The sequence below is a fragment of the Nicotiana tomentosiformis genome, chromosome 2, assembly GCF_000390325.3.
Source record: "Nicotiana tomentosiformis chromosome 2, ASM39032v3, whole genome shotgun sequence".
Classification (NCBI taxonomy): Eukaryota; Viridiplantae; Streptophyta; class Magnoliopsida; order Solanales; family Solanaceae; genus Nicotiana; species Nicotiana tomentosiformis.
The window spans coordinates 84,339,585-84,365,939 of record NC_090813.1 but is presented as its reverse complement, the minus strand read 5'-3'; the positions used below and the strand labels follow the sequence as shown (position 1 = coordinate 84,365,939).

The following is a 26,355-nucleotide window of genomic DNA, read 5'->3' as shown; positions in this document are numbered from 1 at the left end:
GAGATAAAAGATACGATGCGAGATTTTAAGGTAAGTAAGGTAAAGGTGAACAAGGCACAATATACTCAAAGGCAGAAAATCGTGAATAGTCCATGCTTCGGATAGAAGGCTAGAGCACTAGGATTCAATATCCAGGAATGATAGCAGCGTCGTCAATGGCGTACCTTCCAGCCTATGGTTTCTAAGTAACGAGAGATCTAGTCAAGAGAGTAAAGAAGAGTTAGAGATGATGCGATGTCTCGCTTGATGTTCCAGAATAATACAAGGAAATATATGGTGCAAGCAAGATTGCGAGCAATATAAATGGATATATGTAGGTCGCAAGCTAAAGTATGGTAAAGCGACAAGGTTTTGGGAAGACATAAGTGAGGATAAGAAAGGGCAAGTGAGAAGGTGACGAAAATGGATAAGTCCTCAGGATTAAGCCCATGAAAACAAGAAGATTTGATGGTTTCTCTAAGTTATAGAAAGCTCAGTATAGCCTGAATGAACTCAAAGGAGTTTAAGACTAGTAACATTTAGAAGAGATGAAATGTTGCCCTCGTAGTAGAATGAGGGTGTAATCGTGGTAAATGGTACAAGATTAAAATACCCATGTAAGGTGAATAACATTGGGATGCTATGAAATATGGTTATGGAAGCATGGTATCGTCCCCGGGTGGATCAGTCTAATCATTTCAGATGTTCCCCGATAAGACGTAAGCCCTAGTAATAATGTTTTACATGAGAAGTTTCAAGATATCAGTGGTAGATTGTAGATCAACATTGAGGTAAATCAACAATGGATGGATAGAAGTTACAAAGTACGAAATGAGATATGGCAATATTCGTAAGTTCGACAAAGTACCGACCAAATAACTTCAATACACTTATAGATGCCCAGATGGACATCTTATCAAGTTCTGTATATGTTCCCAAAGTGAGGCTTAAAGATTGGATAAAAGCTGAAGGGAAGAGTCGCATAGGAGCACATGCAAAAAAAAAAAAAAAAGTCCTACAGGATGCATGGAAGAAGGTAGCAAGAGTTACGAAATTAGAAGAATTCCGACCACAAACCGTGATGTGAGAAAAAGGCCTAAAGGGGGGAATGCCCTGACCTTTGGAATTGTTCACAGAACAGTTACCTAGATGGCAATAAGAGTACTAAAGTATTCGAAAGGCATAAGTCATGAAAATAATAAGTGCATCAGTCAACATTCGAGGACGAATATTCCAAAAGGGGGAATGATGTTACACCCCATGTTTTCGTACGTGGAAGTACGCCAGAAATAAATTGATGAAAGCTCGGAAATGAGATGTTACATCCCGTATTTTCAGACGTTAAAGTTTCGTCGTAAGTTTATCGACGCAAGCTCGGGAATGAGATTATTTTGAGGTTACAAATATTATGCTATTTCAAACAAGTGATGAGTAAATTCGTGAAGGTGAAAGGGTAAGCAAATCGAAGAAAATAAATTTCGTCGAAGTTTGATATATTGGGATAAAATACGGCCCGAGCTAAAATACCCGATATTTATGGATTAGTGTCATACAAGGTACCACATGACCATGATAGTAAGGTGTATAAGGGGTGTTAAAAGTAAATAATATTTTAAGTAATTATGTGAATAATTAGTTAATCATTGGGTAATGGGACATTACTTAGTTAATTAAGAAGTTGAGGGATAATTAATTGAAATCTTTTGGATAAGCCTTGAATCCCAACGTGGCAGCAAGACATAGTCAAGCAAGTGACTCTTTAATCACAAAGCAAGTGGCAAAGTTAGATTAATTTTTGTGGCCAAGTCTTGCTAAGTGGGGCCCACATCTCAATTATTAAAAAGAAACCTCTCTAATTCATTAGTAAATTTTCTATAAAGCTTAGAGAAACATTCAGCATACTCACTCACAAAAGATGAGATGTTAGCAACGTGACTTCTTACCTATTTTCTGCAAATTCCCACAAAAACGTGAATTATTGCAATCCAAAGGGATCCAACGAGAATTATTAGCAACGCAAATTTTTGCGGTTCTAAAGGAGTACGGTGCAACTTTTTCCGAGAATATCATACTGATTTTTTCGTACTCCAGGTATGTTAAGGCTATCCCTTCTTTCCTTTTGGTATGATCCGTACGATACAAACGAAACGAGCAAATACGTAACTTTCATATATGACTCTATTCATAGAAATATTAGGGATGTCTATATTCTTGATTCCCCATGTGAATTATTATTATATCCTCTGTTCACGGTTTTCAGAAAAATACGTATTTGATAAAATTTATCCGAATAAAATTTATCTGACATGCATATTATTTTTATGACATTCCGAAAAATCTTATTAATGTATTTCTTATGCATTTCATGCATTTGTACATGTATATTGACCCATGACCAGATGGTGTTATATACGCGTATATATATGTATATGGGATATGGGAAAAGGTTACGATGTTATATACGCACCACCACCTGATCAGCTGGTATACGTTGATAATTTGCCCACAGTGGCCGAAATAATATGATGGGATGCCCTCAGAGGCTTTATGATGTTATGAACGTGTATACCTATGCATGGTATGACAGTTATACGCATATGCATGATATTATAAAAAAATAAAATGATTCACAGAGTTATGCAAATGTACATTCGAGTCTTTTTTACTCCATATTTCTCTCATGTTTATTATTTACTGGTTTTCATTCCTTACATAGTCGGTACATTATTTGTACTGACATCCCTTTTGCCTGGGGACGTTGCGTTTCATGCCCGCAGGTCTTGATAGACAGGTCGAGAGTCCTCCAAGTAGGCGATCAGCTCAACAAAAGATATTAGTGCACTCCATTCGCTCCGGAGTTGCTTGATTGGTCAGTATGATTTAGATGTGTATGGTTTGGTATGGCGGGGCTTTGTCCCGACCTTTATGACAGTTATATATTCTTAGAGGCTTGTAGACAGATATCATGTATATGAAGGATTGTACGGCCTTGTCGGCCTATGTTTTGAGTTTATTAATGATTATGTTGGCCTATTAGGTCCGTATGTCACGTGTATATGATGATGTAATAAGAAAGATACGTTACGTTGATACTCGGTTGAGTAAGGCATCGGGTGCCCGTCGCGGCCCATCGGTTTGGGTCGTGACATAGGTGGCAGGATTTCTTGGCCGAATTTGATTATGTGTTGGAGAATAAGCCGAGCAAAAGTAACGTTGTAGCCGATGCCTTATGCCGGAAAGCCGAGCTTGCTGCAATCACTTCAACAAGATGGGACATTCGTGAGGCTATAAAATAGGCATGTAGCATGATCCAGCAGCCAAACAACTTATCGAGTTAGCCAACCAGGGCAATACGAGACATTTTTGTGTCGAAAACGGCCTACTGCTTACCACAAGTCGGCGGGTCTACGTACCTAAGTTTGGAGACATTATACAGCGGATCATAAGGGAGAGTCATGACACAATGTGGGTTGGTCATCTAGGCCAACGTCGCACTAGAGCCTTGGTTGAGTCAGTCTACTATTGGCCACGCATGCGAGATTACATATAGTGTTATGTGCAGACTTGTCTTGTCTGTCAACAGGACAAGGTTGAGTAACAAAAACCCAGAGGACTTTTGGAGCCACTACCAGTTGCAGAACGTCTATGGGAGAGCGTGACTATGGACTTTATCATTTGCCTAACGAAGTCTAACGGTTATGGTACTATTATGGTGGCGGTGGATAGATTTTCCAAATATGCCACCTTCATGCTCGCCTCACCAGATTGCACTGCCAAGGAAGCCGCCAAACTATTATTTAAGAACACGGTGAAGTATTGGGTCTTACCAAGGCATATTATCAGTGACCGAGACCCCCGTTTTACTAGAAATTTTTGGAGATAGTTATTCGACATACTTGGCACGGAACTGCACTTTTCCACTAGTTTCCACCCATAGACGGATGGACAGACGGGATGGGTAAATGCCTTACTGGAATGCTACTTGAGGCATTATATAAGCGCGCATCAAAAAGATTGGGCAAGGCTCCTGGACATCGCCCAATTCTCTTATAACTTGCAGCGGAGTGAGTCCACGGGACGGACACCATTTGAGCTAGTCATAGGCCAACAGCCATAAACTCCACATTCATTACGAGTTGCGTTTGAGGGAAAGAGTTTAGGGGCTTATCATATGGCCAAAGGATGGGGGGAGCAACTTGACACTGCTAAGTCCTACTTGGATAAGGCAGCTAAGAAGATGAAGAAGTTTGCGGACCGTAATCGGCGTCCCACAGACTATAGAGTTGGGGACATGGTAATGGTGAAGTTTAACCCAAGACAGTTCAAGGCACTGCGGGGCATGCATCAGAATCTGATTCGCAAGTATGAGGGGCCATTTAAGATCGTCTCCAAGGTAGGCAAGATCTCATACAAGCTTGACATGCCATCTTATCTTAAGATCTATCATATCTTCCATGCCTGCATGCTTAAGCCATATCATGAAGACAAGGATGATCCGAGTAGGAGCCAATCAAGTCGAGTGCCTATTACTATCACTGCCTCACATGACCGGGAGATTGAGGCTATTATTGATTACCAGGCCAGGAGAAAATAAGGGCAGAAAACCACCACAATGTTCCTCATCCATTGGAAGGGGCAATCTCTGGAGGAGGCCACGTGGGAACGATATGAAGACTTATGGCAATTCAAATATAAGATTTGAGAGTTTATGCAGCAACATTGCACCGCGGTCGTCGCAACATTAGGTGGGGGAGAGTGTAATGACCCGCCATGTCACCATGCCATATAGGCACCATTTGGAATATATTAATACCATGTGGAAGCTTACATAGGAGGAAAGCTAGTATTCACGAGAAGATTCTAGAGAAGTATGGACATTTCCTTTGGAAAACCCTAGATGCTTATGGATTTGCTAGAAAAGTCCTTGGAATCTTCTAGGCTTGTAGAAAATTTTAGAGAAAACCCCTATCTTGTAAATATTAAGGACTTGTTTAATAATTAATATTTTACACTCTAGCCCCTAGGAGACTAGTATATAAAGGGGGTCATTCATTTGTAATTCATCAAGAAAACAATTCAAGTTCTCTCTAATACAAAATTTTCTTTAACAATTCTCTTGTGTTCTTTCTACCATTCTCTTAGCGATCTCGAGTGTAGTAAGACTGACTTGGCATAGCAAGAACGTGAGCAAGTTGTACAAGACCGTAAGCGAGTTGTCAAGTGCCGCACGTGTACGTGACATTATGTATTTAATTTAAAGCATTTTAAGAAAAGAAAGAGGAGTCCTTTTCCTTCTTCTGCTTGCCGCGCCAGCAATACAAGTTCACAAGTACATCCTGACAGGGAGCATAATTTCACATTCCAAGAATCAAAATTTGAGTATGGGGACAGAGAGTTTGCAATTGGATATTTTATTTCGTCAATAATTATATTAATGTTAGAATAAGCATGAAGTATTAAGGATAGCAAGATGGCAAAAGAACAAAAGGAGATACTAATAGTTTTCGAAGACGGCATGACGTACAATACACAATATGCCTTCAACATTTTGTTATATAATATGGCATATTTGACTATAACTACTCCTCTTCTTCTCTCTCTCTTTTAATCTTCTCATGATCATAACAATGAGCATTAGAGCTGTAAAAACCATAACACTTACTCTGCAGCTTAGTCTTGGTTTTTTTCTCTTCATTTTTATTAATGGTGAAGCCAAGTGTGGAAATGGTTGTGACATGGCTTTGGCTTCGTACCATACTTGGCCAGGAGCTAATTTGACTTACATTGGTCACATATTCAACCGAACAATCCCAGATATTCTAAAATACAATCCTGAAATTACAAGCCAAGATAGTATCACTAGTGATACGAGGATTAATGTCCCATTTTCTTGTGATTGTTTAAATGGTGATTTTTTGGGACATACTTTTGTTTATAAAACAGTGTTTGGTGATACGTACAAAAAAGTTGCCACTATGGTCTTTGCAAATCTTACAACGGAGTATTGGCTCAAACGGGTCAACACGTATGACCCGATCAACATACCGGATTATGCCATGATCAATGTGACAGTGAATTGCTCGTGTGGCGATAGAGACGTGTCCGACGATTATGGGTTGTTCGCCACGTACCCTCTTCGTCGGGGAGAGAACTTGTCAACGGCGGCCATGGCGTCGGGTGTGCCGGCTGAGTTGTTGGAGAAGTTCAATCCGGGTTTGGATTTTGGTTCCGGGTCAGGAATAGTGTTTGTGCCGGCTAGAGGTTAGTGACTAGGATTTTTGTTGTTTATTTGAATTGGAAATTAGTTATTTAATACCTTGAACGTTATTGTTTCAAACTGGACCAGCAAATGAGCAAAAGATAGCATAATGGATTTCTTAGTTTATTTTAGTCATAGCAAGGTGTAACTGGACCTTGCCAGTTGCCAATGAAGTTTGAATTTGAATTCAGTGACCTTTTATCATGTTAACTTAGTTGGATGTTTTTTTCTTTATTCATTATCAATCGATTATATATGTTAAACATAAAAATTTTGATAGAAATGCTTTGTATTTATCTTGCTCTAATTACAATATCAGACAATTTATAACATCAACCGACCTTTCTCTTTTATCTGAACTTAACACCAACTATATATTTTTGTGAATTCACATAGATGAAGTTATCTATTCCCTCATTATGTAAAAGAGTACTCATTGATTGTTTGGTCCATAAAGAATAGCGTGAACCTTCATCGCAAACTTCACGGCCCAAATATCTTAAAGTTCAGAGTACTATTCTTTAAGTTCAAACTCCACAATTTTTGAACTGCAGGACACTATTATGAAGTTCGATCTGCAAAAACTGAACTTCAGTACAGAAATTCCAAAAAACTTTGAAGAAGCGATCCTCTACTGTTCTTTTTTTTTAAAACTGTGGCTATGTTTTAAATTATCTAATGCTGAGTATGTTTTAAAAAAGCAATATAAATGTGGCTAAAAGTGCACTTACGCTATCTAAAAAAGAAAGGATAACCGACTTACCGACGGCACGGCATCCCTATTTACCTGCGCATCCATACGCTGACAAGGGAGCGGCAAATTTAAGAAGTGCACTAACTATTCACAAGGTAGCCATGGATGACAGCTTCAGAGTACGGGTGGACAAGGTCTTCGGCTCTCTGACTTCGACGGCCCCCTCCTCCAATTTGAGTTCTCTCTGGTGTTTAACCGACGACGAGATTCACAAAAGGGAATGGGACAGGGATAGCCCCTCCCGAGAACTACTCGACTTTGATTCCAAACCCTGCCCTCCTCATATTGACGGCTTCTTCGCTAAGCCCCACCTGCAAACCCTAGATTTCCCCAAACAGCTCCAGTCCGATCTGGAAGAGCTCAGTGACGGCCAAGAAGAACCAGATGCTGATGAACCGGATATCCGGTCCTGCATTGGTTTAGATTCCACTCTCGATTATGAGGAGGAAGAGGACGAATTTGACAAAGTGGCCGTCGGTAGGGAGAAGCAGCAGCCTAGTGACCGCTTGTACTTGCGGGACGTCTCCGACTACGGAATTCCTACGGATACCTACAATGAGCTTCCTCTTACACTTGAGGAAGTTGAGAGAGATCCTCGCGCTAATCACCTGGCCGCCAAGCTCAGGCTCCAGGAAGATGCTGCTGAGGCCGCCGCCCTCAGAGAAGCTCATTTCACTTCCATGCCACCTCCTAAAGTGTTCAGGTTCAACGAAGATTCTAATTTGCCCCCGGATTCGTCCGTTCCAGATTATATAAGGAATCCGTCCAAGTATACTTGCTATGCGCTTGATGCCTCAGATAATATGGATGAAGCATCCAACCGGAAAGCCTACATGGACTTCTTCAGTCTCATGAAGAAACGAGCACAGCTGGAGGATGATAGCGCCACTAATTTCCAGAAATTTCCTACATTTAACCCGAGAATGAAGCAGCAGGAGCCTGCTGGCCCCTCCACCAAGCAGCCCGCTAAGGCAGAACAAATGCAAGTGAGAAAAGCAATTCCCCTTAGCATTATTGCCGTGGAATCTGATAATGCTCAAGTCTCTGCATTGGAAGAAGATGAGTGGTATAATGCATCCCACAGAGCTAGACCTGGAAGTTTGCAGAAGCACAGCAGACGCTATAGAACTAGGGCCATTATGGACATTGACGACCACAGTGCTTGATTTTCACTTTTGTGTGATTCATTTTGGAAAGAGTCTACCCCGAGCAATTACATTGTGTGTGTGTGTGTAAAACCAAGAAAAGGAGAGCTTTTCGGCATTTTGGTGTTAATCTTTTTTTCAGGGTAGGACTTGAATCATGTGGTAATTATGGGGAATGAATGGTATCATCCATTTGTTGTTTTAATTTAACTGTTAATACTACCCTGTATTACCTGATATTGCTCTGACTAAATGTCACTATGAATTGTTTTGAGGATAGGAACCGATATAGCTCGGTTGTAGGCTTGTAGCTTGTGTGGTTTCGCCCGAGCTACACACAGTTGGAAAATCCTAAAATTATGTATATTTACAATAAGTAGATGTGACTAACTAATTACTGACTAATGCCTAGACAGCTAGACACTAACTGCCTAGTGATTGATACGTTTATTCTAAGTTGGTAACCAGATTACAAAAGAGTAGCGTGTGAGCTTGCAGTGATACTCTGGAGTCCTGATCCTAAAAATCTTGGATCCGTCTCCGCTTGAGGACTACTGCATGTGAATACGATCTTATAAATATTCAGTGATTTAACTCCTCAGAAGTTGGTAGAGGAATAAACAAGGAAGTGAATTGGTTTTGCTCCTGCAAAATATAATTCATTTGTTTAATATACGAGGTTACACTTATATATAAGTTTAGTATATTCAAAATCCAATTGATCGAGAAATTAAGGCCGGCTATAATAAAGATCAGCTATTAAATTGGATGGAAGATTAGCAAGTAATGCATTAATACTTAAAACAATCTGGTGAAGTAGGTGGTTTATGGATAGGTTTTGCAAGTTGTTTTACTGTGCAAAAGCTCCAATTTTTTTTTTTCTTGGAATGATTTAATATGGATGAAAAAGGATTCATGGTAAAGAATGATTATTTATATTTGTTAAATTTGCCATACTGCTGACCTAGTAATCTTTTTTTTTTGTTCCTTTACACTATCATTGCAGATGCATATGGAAAATTTCCATCATTGAAGACAAGGTTTTATCCAATCTTGATAAGCTCTAGATATCTACTTAGTTTTTTTTGGTCTGAGATAGTCATCTGAGAACATTCTCTCTGCTTTGTTTTGCAGTTCAAAAGGTTGACTCTACTTCGCGTACTGCTCTGATGAGATATATTTCAACTTATGAGTTCAAACATGAAGTATGATCATATATTTTGGTATTACTATATGGTTTACTAAATGATGCCGTTTTGCCAGGAATCTCACGTGGAGCCATTGCTGGTATAATAGTGGCAGCTATTTTTGGGGCTACTTTCTTTGCAGTTTGCCTTTATTTTGTATTTTATAGGAGCAAGCAAATAGAGGAGGAATCATTTCTCCAAGGATCATCTGATGAACACTTTAATGAGCACTTTCGTAAGTAATTTTTTTTATTGTAATGTATCTTTTCCCCAATAAAAAGATGGTAGTTGCTTCTTGAAGTAGATAGATGTGGATAAAATATCCTTAACTAGTGATGCAGCGCTAGTTTCTGCTGTTTATGTTTCTTGTTTCTCTCGCTTTTCCCATGAATAATCATCATGTTCACTGTGAGAAAGCCTTAAATATGTTTCCCCTGCATATTTTGTTGAAAACGTCTATAGTTAAGCCAAATTTACCTGCCAAATCAATAATATTAACAATTGATGAAACACTGTCTTCAAAACCAAGTAATCAGAATGGTTTAATGAAATCCTTTATGCATCAGGTCCTCCAAAATTGGAGAAAATTACAGAATCAGGTCCTTTATTTGGTGTTATTTCTCCAAGGCCAACAGGGATCACAGTGGATAAATCGGTGGAATTTTCATATGAGGAACTTGCTAAGGCTACAAATAACTTCAGCATGGAAAATAAGATTGGTCAAGGCGGCTTTGGATTAGTCTTTTATGGAATGTTAAAAGGCGAGGTTTGTGGATATTCTTGTCATAGTATTTCACACAAACACTTAAATACTCCTACTACTTGTTGGTTGCTACTTTAATTTGTCAATGTCTTCTCATTCACAATACCGGTACAGGGCTAACAGCAAAGAGCATAGTAACTATTACTAATCAGTAGTGAGCATGGAGAACACTGTAGCTTAAAGATCTTGAGTTATGAGTGAAGAAGATAAATCCATGACCACTAGATCATCTGAAGTTTACATGCAAAGTTACATGAGTTCAAAATGTGGTTGTTTTTTATATAGCCATAGCATCATATCTAAAGAGGTCATGGAGGCTGATACTCTTAGTCCTTAGATGTATCCACTGAATGAAACATAGGGTTCAATGATTCATAATACACGTTTAAATCAGAAAAAATGTATCTTTTGCCTTTTGCCATGTCTTTAGCTTAGGCCTTCTTCTGACTTGAATGCAGAGAGCAGCAATTAAGAAAATGGATATGCAAGCATCGAAAGAATTCTTCGCCGAGTTGAAAGTCTTAACGCACGTTCATCACTTGAACTTGGTAAGTTTATTCTTCTTATAATGATTGAAAGTATCAACATTCCTTGTATAGGTATTCTTGTTTATGTGCTTGTGTTTCCTGTAAAGATAGCCTGGCAGCTGGTTCAAGGTTTGAAGTTCAAACATGCTTCTACTTCCTTCGAGATCCAAAATTTTCTGTAATCAACTTTCAACTTCAGCTCATATGCCACATTCTCTACTAATCAAAATGCAGAAATGCCATGTGTGTTTGACCAAAAATATAAATCTTTGATTAAACTAATTAATTTTATATAAAAAGGGATTAAACCTAGTTAATAATAATATCCTCAGATTTATAACTAGTCAACTCAAATAAAACCGGACAGTGTTGGTGGAGGATTAAATGCTGTGTACATTCAATGTTTCAAGATGATTAATGATGGAAGAATATCAAGCAATAAATAAGAATAAATGGCATTAACATAAATAAGGAGAATGATTCACCAAATATTGAATGATGTGGATGATTCCTCCTTCTGACAGTGATGAGTGATAGACAAATGTAATAATATAGGAACTATTCTCGGATCTGATGGAAAAGTGTGGAATAATAGATAATCGAATCTTCTTAGAAAAGTATTGTTTGTATCTTTTATAGAGAGAAAGTCTTCTTCTCAAAAAGTGCTCTTATCAGAGAATGTTACCCCCCTTCCCCTATCTCTTTTTCTATTTATATGGGACATACCCCAGTCAACCCTAAAAGTACAAATACAAAGAATATTAAATGGAATATTCTCAAAACTAGCCGTTAGCACTGCCCTTGATACTCGACCTCGGCCGTTATTGACTGCTCGGCTACGAGCCATGTTATCTACTAGTCGACCTCGGCCACATCGCTTTCCATAATAACGTTCCATGTTAAATCCCACAGAGGCGGATTTTGACCTATACAATGTGATGTGGCTCTGTGCCATCAAGCTATTAGAACATGGTGTTGTCCCAGTGACTTAGGACTTTGGTCCATATGTCGAATTAACTATGCTTGGATTTATTCTTTCTATCCATGTTTAAGAAATATAAAAATAATGAAATTTACATATGATAATCACCACAGAGCCTCTTTGGGAGCCTGCATCACGTTATATCTTCTGTGCAATGATCAGAATATAGTTCATTTGTTTCATGCGTGCCTTTTTTCAACAGCCCCTTGGTCATTCCCTTGAAAAGTGAGCAAGATAACTTTCTCTGCCAATTTTAAAGGGCAAAAGATACTTGTTCTGATTGAGACCATGAAATGACATTTATTTTTAAAACCTATTGTAGGTACGCTTAATTGGATATTGTGTTGAAGGGTCTTTATTCTTAGTTTACGAATACATTGAAAATGGAAACCTTGGCGAACACTTGCGCGGATCGGGTAAGTGAAATTCTGTTATGCTGTGTAAAACATGTAATATAATCACTTTGCTGCATTTTTCTCACTTGTAAATCCATCTCGATCTTTGACTTCCAGGCCGGAATCCATTGTCGTGGTCTACCAGGGTACAAATTGCTCTTGATGCAGCTAGAGGACTCGAATATATCCATGAGCATACTGTTCCTTTATATATCCACCGTGATATTAAATCTGCTAATATTCTGATTGACAAAGACTTCCGTGCAAAGGTTGTGAAAATTGTGATTTTCAAATTAAAGATCAAAGCCTTGTCATATAAATGCATTTAAAGATCTTTTCTTTTGTAGGTAGCCGACTTTGGACTTACAAAGCTAACTGAATTTGGAAGCACCTCTTTGCATACTCGGCTTGTGGGTACTTTTGGTTACATGCCTCCAGAGTAAGCGTCTAATTCCAGGTGGCATTAGGTGGTATCTTATACCTGTATTTTTTCAGTTTTTATATTCTATGATGATATATGGAAATGGCATCAGTAATGCTTCTGTCTGCTAAGATATCTATTTGTTTCAACACTGAGATTCAGAACCACCCCAGTAGCAAGTAAATGCAGAATAAACTTGGTATTCTTTTCCTTTTCCTGTCTTTTGCTCACATCTGGCAGGTCATTGTATGTAGCTGTTAATCCTGATAGGTTCAGGATATACATTATTCTAGAGAAGGCATGAAAGTTGAGTATATTAGTTAAATGTACTGTGTCATAGGTCTGGATCGATGGCAGAATAGTGAAGTTGAAGGAGTTGCTAGTTCTTTCTTGCAAAACCTGTAAATGCATTCGCATTATATTACAGGTTCAAATTTGCTTTTGGGAATGACTATATCTTTCATGATATTTCTGCTAAATGCTAATAGAGTTAAGACATGGTTGCTAATTTTAAATAATACCATCGGAGATAAACTCTGCTCTATGACCATAATAAAGAAGCAGTGAGGTTCAACGAATTTAAAGGTTCGGATACGAACAGCAAGGAAGAAAAACTTATTTCATCATATGTTGCTGGATTCCGTCACCTGTAAAATACTGATATTAAGCACTGTCGTTCGCCCAATATAGTTGTCAATAGGAATTTTGCTGATTGGTTTGTGCATTGGGTTTTCCCTTTTATTTTATTTGTAGTTAATCTTGTTTAAATGGGCCTTGCATACAGGTACGCTCAGTATGGTGACGTTTCCCCGAAAGTTGATGTCTATGCTTTTGGAGTAGTGCTTTATGAACTAATATCTGCTAAAGAAGCTATTGTCAAGACGAATGAAGTTATAACTGAATCAAAGGGGCTTGTTGCTTTGGTATGCGTTGTCACCTTCTTGTCTTACCTATAAACTCCAGCCTCTAAACCACTTAGAGAATTTTGATCTATTCCTAACAATAATGCTATTTTGCAGTTTGAGGATGTTCTTAACCAGAATGGTGCTAGAGTAGGGTTACGCAAAGTGGTTGATCCCAAACTAGGAGATGACTATCCGCTAGATTCAGTCTGCAAGGTAAAGTATCATTGTTATTCTTGTAATAAAATGAAGCGTTTTCGCTTCTGTAAATTAGTTGGTTGTTTCATTTGCAGGTTGCTCAGCTTGCCAAGGCTTGCACACATGAAAATCCTCAGTTGAGACCTAGCATGAGGTCCATAGTTGTAGCTTTAATGACTCTATCATCCTCAACTGAGGATTGGGATATTGGTTCCTTTTATGAAAACCAAGGGCTTGTCCATCTCATGACAGGAAGGTAGCAATAGCAGCTGGTGATCAGTCCAGCATTCTCAAGGCCTAAGAACCTCAAAATGCTTGGAAGTATTATTTGTTTATATATACCATATTTGTTTTTTAATTTTATTTTCACCTTTCTTTCTGTAATTCTTTGTCTTTTGTTTCCCTCTTTTCTTTTGTTTTGTTAAGTTTAAGTTTTCAAGCAGAAAAGGTTTGGAAATTGGAACTTGATAACATTGTACAGCCTTTTCTTTATTAACCCTCCCCATACAACCCCCAAGGGATCAATTGTGGTCTCCATTTGTCCCAATCATCAATATACAGTCTACTAGCGACTCATGGGTAGTGGCTTGGTTGAGAGAATATTCTCTAGAGCAGTAGCAAATGCGAGTCTTCACAGGGCGAATGTCCTTGCCTTTGAATCCAAAATGAATCATTTACAGATAGCTTACCAACTAAGGCAATTTCTCTCATCCAATCTGAACAACATCTTCCTACCTAGCACCACCTACTGGTTTTCAATACAAGTATTTCCTGACTCATAGCCATCTTCATTCTTGACTGTTTTTTTAATTTCTTTTTCCATATGTATAATTTATTGCCATCTTCCAGTTTTAAGTTGTAATATAAGTAGGTTATCTACCTTTGCACGTTTCTCCTTCCCTTTAGCCTGCCGGGTCAAATTATTTGTATTTTTGTATTATCATGATGTAGAAGAAACAACAAGTAAGCCCAAATGACTGTCATTATATGTTTGTTTCATCGTCATTACTTGTGAAATTCTCATTAGTAGTGATAACTTATATTAATAGGGTCAATTGGAGTTGTACCCCTCTGGCAAGCAACAAAATCTGATCGGCTCCTACTACTTTGAAATACTTGATCCAGGTGTAAATTTTTAATAAGTATTTTTTTTTCTTCTTTGTTTTATCTCTTGGCATGCCTTCTTTGATGCAATCTTGCCTTTGACGGCATGAATTGTTCAACTGTTTACTGCATTAATGTATTAATGTAACTAAAATCTCTCCATCCGTGTGAGATTTGTATTGTCGACCCCAAGTCCGAATAACATAGAAGCCTCTCATAGGTTGACGATCAACATAAAAATAGTTATAATATCATGAAGCTTCAATATTGGAATTATGCTCTTTCAGCTACACGTTCAGCTCCTAGACTGTATTGTTGAATGGGCAAAAGGTTCAGTACAGATAAAGTGGAGATAGACTATTCATATAATTGTCCCAACTATTTTGGGTTTGAATGTTACCAAAATAAGTTTAAGTTGTGACAATGCAGGCTTTTGTTAGCAGTACCAGCTGACGTACAACATATAAGTCCTCATAACGAGGCCTAATATGGTAACCTAAAAATTACAAAAACAAATGCTGTAACCATTAGATTGCACTGATTGTGTACAGCTTAATGTATGTAGCTTAAATCCTACTAAAATCACCTAAAAGTCATCGTTGTTATTGAGACATTTCAAATTCAAATTTCAACGCCATTGGCTATAAGTCAAGCATATAATGGTGGGTTGACTGACGGGGTCAACTAATGGAACATAAATATAGTATACTACTCCCTCGGTCCACTTTAAGTTATTTTTGGGCTCTTTTCATACATATTAAGTTTATCTTTTAATATTAATTATCAATAAAATTAACCATATTAACCTTAATTTACTCGTTGAAAATATAACAAACTACTCCTAGGCTCTTTTACTTCATCGTCAACTTTTAAAAAAAGAAGTTAATTCCTTCCTTATAACTGAAAAGATTACTAAATATTATGGACCACAAAACAAAAATAAAAAAATCAACTAAAGCGGACACGAGGGAGTACCTAATTTTCTTTCTACTTTCGAGGAAATACGATCTAGGCACCTTTGCTCCAGAACTCTGTCTCCTACTTAAAATAATGCAAAATTCAAAGCTAACTCTTTTATCTTTTCTGACTACGCCAAGTTGAAAAATGTTAAAAAGTCAAAAGAATTGCAGGCGGATCTGCAATTTTAGTTCTATGGTTTCGCAAGTTATAAATTCATATTTATTATTTATTATAATTTTAATAATTTTTTATATATAAATTTATGTGTCGAAACTATTGGGTTCAGTTCAACCCAAACGTGTCAAGTGTCAACTAACACTACCATAATACATCCATTGGCATCTTTACCATCCTTACCAGCATTTTCCCACCAATAACTTTCTTCAAAAATCTCAAGCCATTTCTCAGCTAGTATTGTGTTTAAACACAGATGATTTTTCAAGAAAGTAGAATCTTTGAGTTAGTTTTAGGCATATTAGTGTTAAATATTTTGTGGGTGGGGGCTAAATCCCAGTGTAGTGATGATTGTGATGCATTAGCTTCTTATTATCTATGGAATGGTGCAAACCTTACTTTCATATCTTCTTCTTTTTCTACCACCATAAAAAATATTCTTAGTTATAATCCTCAGATAACCAAACCAGATACTATTCAATTCCAAAGCAGAGTTAATGTTCCCTTCTCATGTGGCTGTGTAAATGGGGAATTCATGGGCCATCAGTTTGATTTGCAGGTCAAGACTAGTACTACTTATCCGAGAATTGTCCGATTTTATTTTTCGAACCTTACAACAGTTGAAATGTTGCAGAAGTCCAACAGTTATGATCCTAACAATGTTCCTGCAAATTCTATAGTAAATGTTACTGTGAACTGCTCTTGTGGAAATAGTCAGGTGTCAAAAGACTATGGTCTATTCATAACTTATCCGTTTCGCCCTAATGAGACGTTTGCTACAATAGCCAATGATTTTAAGCTACCACAGAAATTGTTGGAGGACTACAATCCTGAAGCAAATTTCAGCAGAGGGACTGGTCTGGTTTTCATTCCTGGAAAAGGTAATTAATCTCTATTAAGGTATCTATATTCCTATTGTTAGCATCTTTTAAGACTGACTAGTCGAATTAGGATGAGTTGTTACAGAAATCTCAGCAGAAGCATTAAATTTCATTGTATACTATAAAGGGAAGAGCAACTTTTGCAAATTGTATTTACAAACAGTTGTAGTGAGTTTCCTGATGATTTGACATGTATGACAAATTAGTACTATAAAACTTGGGAATTTCACTTGAATATCTGTTACATGCTGAGTGTTTGCTGATCTTGTGGTTTCTTTCTCTTAAATCTCTATTTCTGAAATGTATTGCAGATCAAAATGGAACTTATCCACCATTAAGGACTTCTACAAGGTTTACTCCAACCCCAATGAGCTTTTGATTTTTGTTTCAATGCTATAATATTGGTAGCTAATTATGGTTTCTTGCTTTTCACAGTACAACAGGTTAGCCCTATTTTAGTGCTCCAGTGACATCTTTTTCAGCTTATCAAGTCTGAGGTATCAGAAAAGCTGTGAACGTGATTGTAATCTACTAAGAACTGCGTTATTGACAGGAATCTCGGGTGGAGCGATAGCTGGCATATTGGTTGCAGCGGTTTTTGTTGTAGCCCTTTTAGCGGTTTGCTTGTATCTTTTCTTAATTAGAGGCAGGAAAACGGAGGACGAATCATTTCTTCACATGGCACCTTACAAACATAGTAGTAATGAGCACGTTCATGGTAATTTTTTATGGTTATGAATCTCCTGATGTATACTTATTTACCCATCAAACTGTTGGTGAGAGTTTCTGTTGTTTCTTGCTTCTCATTTCTCTTGATTTTGGCATGAGGAATCAGCATCAGCATGACTTATTTGTTAAAGATTTTACTCCATTTTCCATTTGTTAAAAAATATAAGCTTCCTGCAATTTATAGATCCTGGTTAATGATGAAAGTATGTCTACTAACTGTTCTCCGGAAGTAATGTGTAGTTCATCCTTTGAATAAATTTATAACTAGCTAAAAACCTTGAAATTTTCCTTATATGACTCAGGTCATGCAAATTTAGAGAATTCTTCAGAACAAGGTTCTCTTAATAAGGATGCTTCTCCAGAGCCCCCAAGGATCACTGTGGATAAATCAGTGGAATTTTCATATGAAGAACTAGCTAACGCCAGCAACAACTTCAGCACAGCCTACAAGATTGGTCAAGGTGGTTTTGCATCTGTTTACTATGCAGAGTTAAGAGGCGAGGTTCGTTGTTATTCTTCTTTGATTGAAATGATTAGCAATTACTTATTTGGATACTCAGATTGATCATCAACTTTGTCGGAGCTGCTTTGTTATGTCACTATCGTCTCATTCACATAAGTGTTGGTTCAAAAGCAAAAGTTATGCTTATTTCTTATTCCGCAGGCATTTCTTCTTTTTCCTGGTTAAATTTTCTAAGATGAGCATGCAGAACAAACAATTCCACAATTGTAAAGGAATCTAAATACATGTCATAATTGCATCCTGTTGTCTACATTAGAGGTCGTCTAATTCATTGAAAGAACCACTCGAAGTTTAAAAAATAGTATTGTTTGGTTTTGTATTTCATGCTGCTAGCCTGCTAATGTACTTTATCTCAATAATATGCAGAAAGCTGCAATCAAGAAGATGGAAATGCAAGCAACAAAAGAGTTCCTTGCTGAATTGAAGGTTTTGACCCACGTTCATCACTTGAACTTGGTAAATACGTACCTCTAACCTACGAACTTCATCAATCTATTAATGCAATTTTCAAAAATTTGGTGAACATTTCCTTTTTCGACCGATGAACTTCCTTTCCAGGATTTTGCATTGCTCAATATTTCCAATCCATTTAGTCTAAGTTGCTCCGACACGGTAGTTTAGGTGCCGCACCTGTGTTGACAAGACACTAGTATGGGTGTGAAAATGGGATCCGTACCGGATCTGGTCAAACAATTTTGGGTATTTTGACAACGACGGACGGAAAATTTCGAGACGAGATCCAATTTGATTCCCGAAATAAGAACCAAAACTAGGGAAATTTTGAAGAAAATAGCATACCTTATCTAGGAAATCAATCATTTCCAAGCTATACGTAAGTATTCCATAAAATTCTCATAATTTAGAGATATTTTTATATTTTATTTTCTTGAATTATTTTTAGACGGATCCCCGCACCCGTATCCGTACTAGAATCCATATCCCCGAATCTTAGAATTTACATCTTGAAGGATCCGACCTCGATATCCGCACCCGTGTCGGATACCCGCACCCATGTCCGAGCAACTTAGCATTTAGTGGTTTGAGCCATTTAGCTTGCCAATGTGATATTTTCCTTGTGAAAGTCAGGATTGTTTTTATTATGAGAAATTCAGGATTGGTGATTTAGTTCTGCTGTTTAACCTAAAACATCATAGAGGACATGAGGTAATATTTCACATGTTGAAACCATTGCAGGTACGTTTGATAGGATATTGTGTTGAAGGATCTTTGTGCTTAGTCTACGAATACGTTGACAATGGAAACCTAAGCCAACACTTGCGTGGTTTAGGTAAGTTCGGTTCTTCTCAATTCTCATAATTTTTTTTTTTTATGTCTAATCAAATTTTCGAATCTCTCACAGTTCCATATTGATTATGTACTTATTCAGTTCCAGGTAGGACACCATTGCCATGGTCTACCAGGGTGCAAATTGCTCTGGATTCAGCTAGAGGCCTAGAGTATATCCATGAACACACTGTTCCTGTATATATCCATCGCGACATTAAATCAGCCAACATTTTGATCGATAAAAACTTCCGTGCAAAGGTATAAAAGTTCCAGTACTAGATCTATGGAATCGAAAACGTCGTGTACTAATTCATTTGAAAATAATCTTTTGCCTTTCAGGTTGCTGACTTTGGACTTACAAAACTGATAGAAACTGAAGGTTCTATGCACACTCGTCTTGTTGGTACTTTTGGTTACATGGCCCCTGAGTAAGAATTTATTTCCTTGTGATATTAGTATTTATTCTGGATGCTTGTGCATAAGCTGCTGATAAAAGCATCAATCTGCTAAAGTAATCTGTAATATCATGAGAGTATCATGATAGATTTGTGTTAGATATTTGTGAACAAGAATGTTTATTCTCATTATTTAGGTCCATATTAAAATGCAATAGAGTGATTTATTTACTAATGGATTTTTAGTTGGGGTGAATCAAGGGTAAAAGCGATAGCTTTGTAGGTTTACATCCTTTTCTGCATCTTACAACATGTCCAAAAGATTGGTTAATAATCAATCTAGTTGGATCATAAGAAGAGGAGCTCAGTGAATTTTGAATGAATGTTCATTTGAGGCTTTCCCATCTTATGCTAATAACTCTCAATGTAAGGAATTAATAGTAAAAAACTGCAGTTTTAAGCATCATTTCAGTCCTGTAGAAAATGGTTTCAGATTTCCTAATTGAATTATGTGTGCAGGTATGGTCAGTTTGGTGAGGTTTCTCCCAAAACTGATGTATATGCTTTCGGAGTTGTGCTTTATGAATTAATATCTGCTAAACAAGCTATTATCAGGGCTAGTGAAATTGCTACTGAATCGAAGGGGCTCGTTACAATGGTACCTTAAACCATTTCTTAACTCACCAATTAATTATCAACTCTAAACCACTAAAAGATTCCAAAACTTAACTGTTAATTGGCAACATCTTGCAGTTTGAGGATGTGCTTAAAGAGATTGATCCTAGAGAAGGAATATGCAAATTGGTAGATCCAAAACTTGGTGATGATTATCCCCTGGATTCAGTCTGGAAGGTAAGAAATAATGGGATTCGTCAAATAATTTGTCCAAATATAGCAGAATGAAGATGAAAGATTTATATAGCCGACCACAACGTGTACTTAGTGAATTGATTGATTAATGTTAAGGGAAAAGCAGGCTCTTTATTGAAAGTAATTAGTTTTCTTTCACTTGCAGGTGGCTCTTCTTGCCAAGGCTTGCACACATGAAAATCCTCAATTGAGACCAAGTATGAGATCAATAGTAGTAGCTTTAATGACAATATCATCCTCAACTGCAGATTGGAATATAGCTGCATTTTATGAGAACCAGGGCCTTGCCCATCTCATGTCAGGAAGGTAACAAATTCCAATTGGAATTATTGTGTTACTCTTGACAAGGAAATTTACACAAGTAACACTTGTACATTTGTTTACATCAACCATATGAACAAACTATACGTACTTTTGCTATACTGTAAAATAGGGAGACCCTATATATCTCTCTTTCTCTGTCTCCTCTTTTAGTGTTTTCCTTTTTGGTTTTTCTTTGGAGAATTTTGGGGGGGATATTTTGCTCCTCTATTATGTCATTTTATGAACAAAGACAAGGGCATAAATGTTTTTTAGTAGCTGTCAAAATTTCCAGCTCTCCATGTCTTTATAAAGGAAAGATGACAAATACACAGTGTAAAGCAGGATATTTTCAGATTTCATTTTGTCATTACTATTGTATTACCATCTTTAGTAGTAATTGGAAAGTAAACTGAATTTAATTATGAAAAAAAGGAAAAAACATTTACTCGATATTATAAGTGTAAAACCCTTTAGTGTGAATTGAATTACTCAAATAACCTTCAAAAGCTGAATGACCATTTCACCCTTAAGCTAAGTACTACTCCTACAATATTATTGTACCATATAGTAAATTTACCTTCTATTAAATAAGTAAGTTTGTAGGGGAATCTTTAAAGAACTTATCATGATGCCATATCTTAAATCTTTTTATTTTTCAAACTTAAACCTTTTGAGTTTCATACGTGTATCAACGTAAGATATTGATGAGTCGTTAATTTCCTAAGTTGGAGAACTAAATACTATAAAAGTAATAAATTTCATCCGACTATTGCATTATTGGTAGCCACTGAACTCCAAAGGATATCAGTCATTTGTATCTGAATAATCATTATTTATTGATATATTCAATGCAATTAAAAACAATTGCCGTTGCCAAAATGATAGGACTTTCACTTTTTTTTTTTCTGAATTCTCATATCCCTTGTCATACTTCAAATTTTCAGATGTTCTACACCTCTAAAGAAGTTTAGTTTTCATGTGTTTAGTTGTGCTAGATGTGATATTTGGTGTAATAATCCTTAATGGTACAAGAATTATTAGTAGAAGCTTTGACAACAATGATTTACATGCAGAAATTATGATCGGCAATGTGCAAGCAAGCATGTCTCTCTCATAATTCAACTTTCAATAAAAGTCGTTGAATAGGCTCACCATTCATGACCTTGTATATTTCCTCTTAAAAATTTGTGTTACTCATCACGTACATATTTTAATGTTATTTGTAGTATTTTATGCACTGATTAACAAGGGATACACGTGCAACGCAGTGTCTAGAAACTAGTTAGTCAATAAACAGCACGAAGAAATACTGCACTAATTTTCAATTCTTTTGATTTTTCTTATTGCACTAATTTTTACCATAAGTATAATATGGATATGAATTTTAGATCAGGGGACGAATGTCGTACTTGAGCAATAGATACAAATGTATACCGACTTCAGATTTCGAATCTCTCTTTTTTAAATATCTGAAAGGAAATCTGTAAGGCCTATAAAAAAATAGAAATGACATCAGGTAGCCACTTTAAGGACTGATATTTACGAATTAGCCCGTGCGTCCTAAATTTCAGTTTTTCAGTTCAATTTTTTCAGGATATCCTAAAGTTAAAATTTTTAGTTTAAAATTTCAGGACAAAAATAAATAATGACTAATCCCTAAATGATATCCCTGAAAATGGCTATTTGTGCACTTGCCCCCAATAAAAACTACACAGTTAATTGTTTGCTTTTCCCTTCATAGTGATTCTGAGATGCCCATTTCTTATGTATTCGCTGGGACCTTGTCCTGTCCCAACTAATGCTATCTATTCCACCTTTATGTCTCCATTCCCTGTGGGCCTTTGCATTTCAATTCTGTATTACTATCACGTAAATTGATAAAATTTTCTTAATTACCAACTAACCTCCCCATCCAATTAATTACTAAAAAATATCTCTTTCCAATTCAAACTGTTTTCACTTTGCTTTTCCGAGAGTTGTTACTCCCTCCGATCCACTTTAAGTGATTTTTTGCCTTTTTTTTTGTAGTTCAAAATATTTAATTTTTTCAAATATTAAGAAAGAATTAACTTCTTTTTTCCAAAGTTGTCATTGGAGTAGAGAATCTAGGAGTATTTGTTGTATTTTCAATAAAAAAATTAAGGTTAATATGGTCAATTTCATTGTTATTAATACTAAAACAACAAAAAAATCACTTAAAGTGGACCGGAATGAGTATCTCCTAATTTGTTAACAATTCTTTAAGAAATGTTTATAAATATTTTGAAACGAAAAAGTATATTGATGTATCATTTCATCTAATTTGTAAAATGACAAAATTAATTTTGAGACTCATAGAGAGCGAGAATCATGTGTTAGTCGATTATAAAACATATGATGAATAAAAACTTAGATATAGAAATTAGGGGTGTATATAGGTCGGGTTGATTCGGATTTTTCAATTATCAAACCAAACCAATGGTGTCGGGTTTTTAAATTTATAAACCAAACCAAACCAACAAAGTCGGGTTTTTTATCTTGATTTTTCTCGGGTTTTCGGGTTTTTTTCCTGTAAAGTTTTCATAACATAAAATATATAACTTGTGCTCCAAATATTTCTTAAGTCCTAGTAAAATACAACTATATAATGTATTTTTCAAGAAACTAACACAATAATATGAGATAAGCCATAGTATTATACTAAAATATTTAATAACAAAGATAAAATAATAAAATTATATAAAACAAATATTGCTAATTAATAAGCCATAATGAAAATTAACATAATCTAAAAATACTATATAGGTCATGCTAAAATAAGTATAGCTAATAAGTACTAATATTAATTACATAACTAAGCACTAAAGAAAAAGATAAACTAAGTTATGCATTTTTATTATAAACCAACGTAAAACTAAAAAAATAAACCAACACTATCGTCATTCCTAGTATTGAATTGAATTTCTTTTGTTAGTATTAGTATTGATTTGATCTTTGTTTGAGTTACTACATTTATGAGCTTTAAAATTTATTTATCATTCAAGAATGTTAAGTCTAAACTTGAAATAATACGTTAAAAGATAAAACTGGAAAAATATTTAAGAAAATATTTATAAATTAAATTACAATGAATATTTATATGTATAAATATTTTTAAAAATTATATAAATGTATTATCGGGTTGGTTTGGTTTCGGTTTTAACTTTTTTAGTTAAAACCAAACCAAACTAATTATGGTCGGGTTTTATTTTCCAATACCAAACCATATCGAGTTTTTTTTCCCGACTTGATTCGAATTATCGATTTGGTGTGATTTATCGGTTCTTTTTGTACACCCGTAATAGAAAATATTATATTATATTCACCGATAGAAAAGGAAGGAATAAGAAAGAAAAAAGATCCAGTACAAGAGGAATACTACTTTTTGGATGCTTAGAGACTAGAGTAGTTAAAAGTTCAACCTTTCTTATCCCTCAAGCTGTCTCTTCAAGAATGATTTTCTTTATTTAAAAAAATCCTATAATTGAAAAAGGTTCTTTAATTCCATTATTTATGAGAGAAAGGGTAGGCAATACAGAAGGATTAAGTTGGAGTTGTCCAACATTGATAGTCTCTTTTCCCTTTTTCCTCTCTGAATATTTTTTCACAAAATGCAAAAAATTATAATTAAATTTAGAAAGCAGTGGAAACATGATGCTAAAGACCATAATGATTTTGCTGACCATGCTTGTTGCTTAATCCCCAATTTCCCATTGAATATTGATTAGTCTCAAGAATGTTTTGTCTTCAACATAAAGCAATTTCAATCACACTGTTTCTTATTCTTATTTTATTTACAATATCACAATTAGAAACAAACAGAAAGGAAAAGAAAAAAAAACGAAAGAAAAACAAAACCCAAATTCTAAATCAATGGCATGTCTTCGACTCAAGGCCAAAGAAGAACGCAGAGAAACTTGATTGAGGTCAGTGATACCTAATTTCTCAATACCTTTTTTCTAATTATTTTATAAAAGAAAATATCTGCCCCTGCTAATTAGTGTAAGTTAGAAAAAAAAATAAGCAAAATAAATCCCAATAAATGCCAATTTTTTTACACTAAATTGTATATCCATGTCTATTCTGTTTGCAATAGTCAATAACCACTAATCATGCACGTAATTGTATTGGTGAAAAAATAGACTCGACACATGAATTAATGATATGTGACACAGGTGGCATAAGAGTCAAAACGATAAAGAAGAGAGTAGATTAGAGAAAGTATGGATAAAATACCCGCCGGATCATCTACAAAGTACCTGATAGTTGGAAAAGAGAAAATATGTGAGAGATGGATAATTAAATACCACGAATAAGGAATGTTCATTAATAGCCGCAAATATGGAAAGAAATAAGCATAATCCCTGATTATGCGCGATTGATTGTTATTGCCATAATCGTTATAAATTACTCATGAAACGGGTAATCAATTTAATAAATATTAGGGGCAGAAATTAAGTAGGGCAAGACAGTTCCATATTATACCCTTATTTAAACCCCCTTACCATATCTTGTAACCTCATCAAGAAATTCACGAAATTATACTATCAATTGCTTATATTTTTATTCCCTGCTATTTGAAGATCTTATACTCTCCTCTTGGAAGGAAGTTGCGATTGTCAATAAGATTTCTTTCCTTATTCTCTCAATATTTTATTTTCATTATTTGCTATTCATCTATATTAGGAAAACAATAATAATAATAATAACAACAACAACAACAACGACCCAGTAAAATCTCATTAGTGGGGTATGAGGAGGGTAGTGTGTACGCAGACCTTACCTCTACCCCGAATGAGTAGAGAGGTTATTTTCGAAAATTTATATTAGGAAAAATGAAGTAAAATTGGTTATTAGAAATCCGAATTATTCTTTTATTTGCTTTGATTACAATTTTTTTTTTGGTTAAACAGTAATTACGTCATTTTGATTTTATTTAAAAGAATGTCATATTTGGTTTACAAACGCGATTCTAGAGTAGCTTAGTATTAAATTAAATAATACTTAAAATGCAAAGTCTCAATGACAAAATTAGATAGACTTTAGGATTAGTTATCTTAGATAATGGGAACAAACAAGGAAATCATCATATTCCCGCGTCCAACTAGTGGAATATTTTCCTGAGAGAAAAAGTAGAATATATATTAATTGAAACTTTTCATTGAGGGCAATCCCACGGGTAGAGCACAAAATTGACGCGAGAGAACCACGGTTTTGGTAGCTGTCGTTTTATTTTTTAGTTTTTTTTTTTCACAAATAACAGAAAAGTCCAAAACTCCAACTGCCACACCGTTCACCAAACAAGAATCCACAAGCATTGGATGTTCAACTGCAATTGTTTAATACGTACTACATCATTGGAAATAAGACTGAATTGCTTTAGTGGTAAATATCCTTCACTTCCAATTAAGAGGTTGTGAGTTCGAGTCACCCCAAGAGGTGCGGAGTTCTTGGAGGGAGGGAGCCGATGTTCTGTCGAAAACAACTTCTCTATCCCAGGATAGGGATAAAATCTGCGTACACACTACCATTTCAGACTCCACTAGTAGAATCATACTGAGTTGGTATTATTGTTATATCCTACCAATCCACTGCCATT

The 26,355-nt window shown here is 35.9% G+C and overlaps 3 protein-coding genes across 3 annotated transcripts; all 3 read left to right on the top strand.

Annotated features, from left to right (window-relative positions):
- Positions 1–5,606: 5,606 nt before the first annotated feature.
- LOC104106769 (lysM domain receptor-like kinase 3) lies at positions 5,607–14,178 on the top strand. Its single transcript, XM_009615391.4, has 12 exons — positions 5,607–6,240; positions 9,144–9,177; positions 9,272–9,279; positions 9,401–9,559; positions 9,891–10,090; positions 10,546–10,635; positions 11,919–12,012; positions 12,109–12,260; positions 12,339–12,430; positions 13,197–13,335; positions 13,432–13,530; positions 13,608–14,178. Exons 1-12 carry the CDS (start codon positions 5,607–5,609, stop codon positions 13,770–13,772), a joined length of 1,866 nt encoding a protein of 621 aa, XP_009613686.2. The 3' UTR covers positions 13,773–14,178.
- LOC117279304 (uncharacterized) lies at positions 6,803–8,374 on the top strand. Its single transcript, XM_033658791.2, has one exon. It carries the CDS (start codon positions 7,094–7,096, stop codon positions 8,156–8,158), a length of 1,065 nt encoding a protein of 354 aa, XP_033514682.1. The 5' UTR covers positions 6,803–7,093; the 3' UTR covers positions 8,159–8,374.
- Positions 14,179–15,631: 1,453 nt separating the features above from the next.
- LOC104106770 (lysM domain receptor-like kinase 3) lies at positions 15,632–21,090 on the top strand. The gene is made up of 12 exons (XM_009615393.4): positions 15,632–16,631; positions 16,943–16,982; positions 17,067–17,074; positions 17,185–17,349; positions 17,663–17,862; positions 18,250–18,339; positions 19,078–19,171; positions 19,277–19,428; positions 19,510–19,598; positions 20,085–20,223; positions 20,319–20,417; positions 20,581–21,090. The coding sequence occupies exons 1-12, from the start codon at positions 16,007–16,009 to the stop codon at positions 20,743–20,745; spliced, it is 1,866 nt and encodes a 621-aa protein (XP_009613688.1). The 5' UTR covers positions 15,632–16,006; the 3' UTR covers positions 20,746–21,090.
- Positions 21,091–26,355: the final 5,265 nt, after the last annotated feature.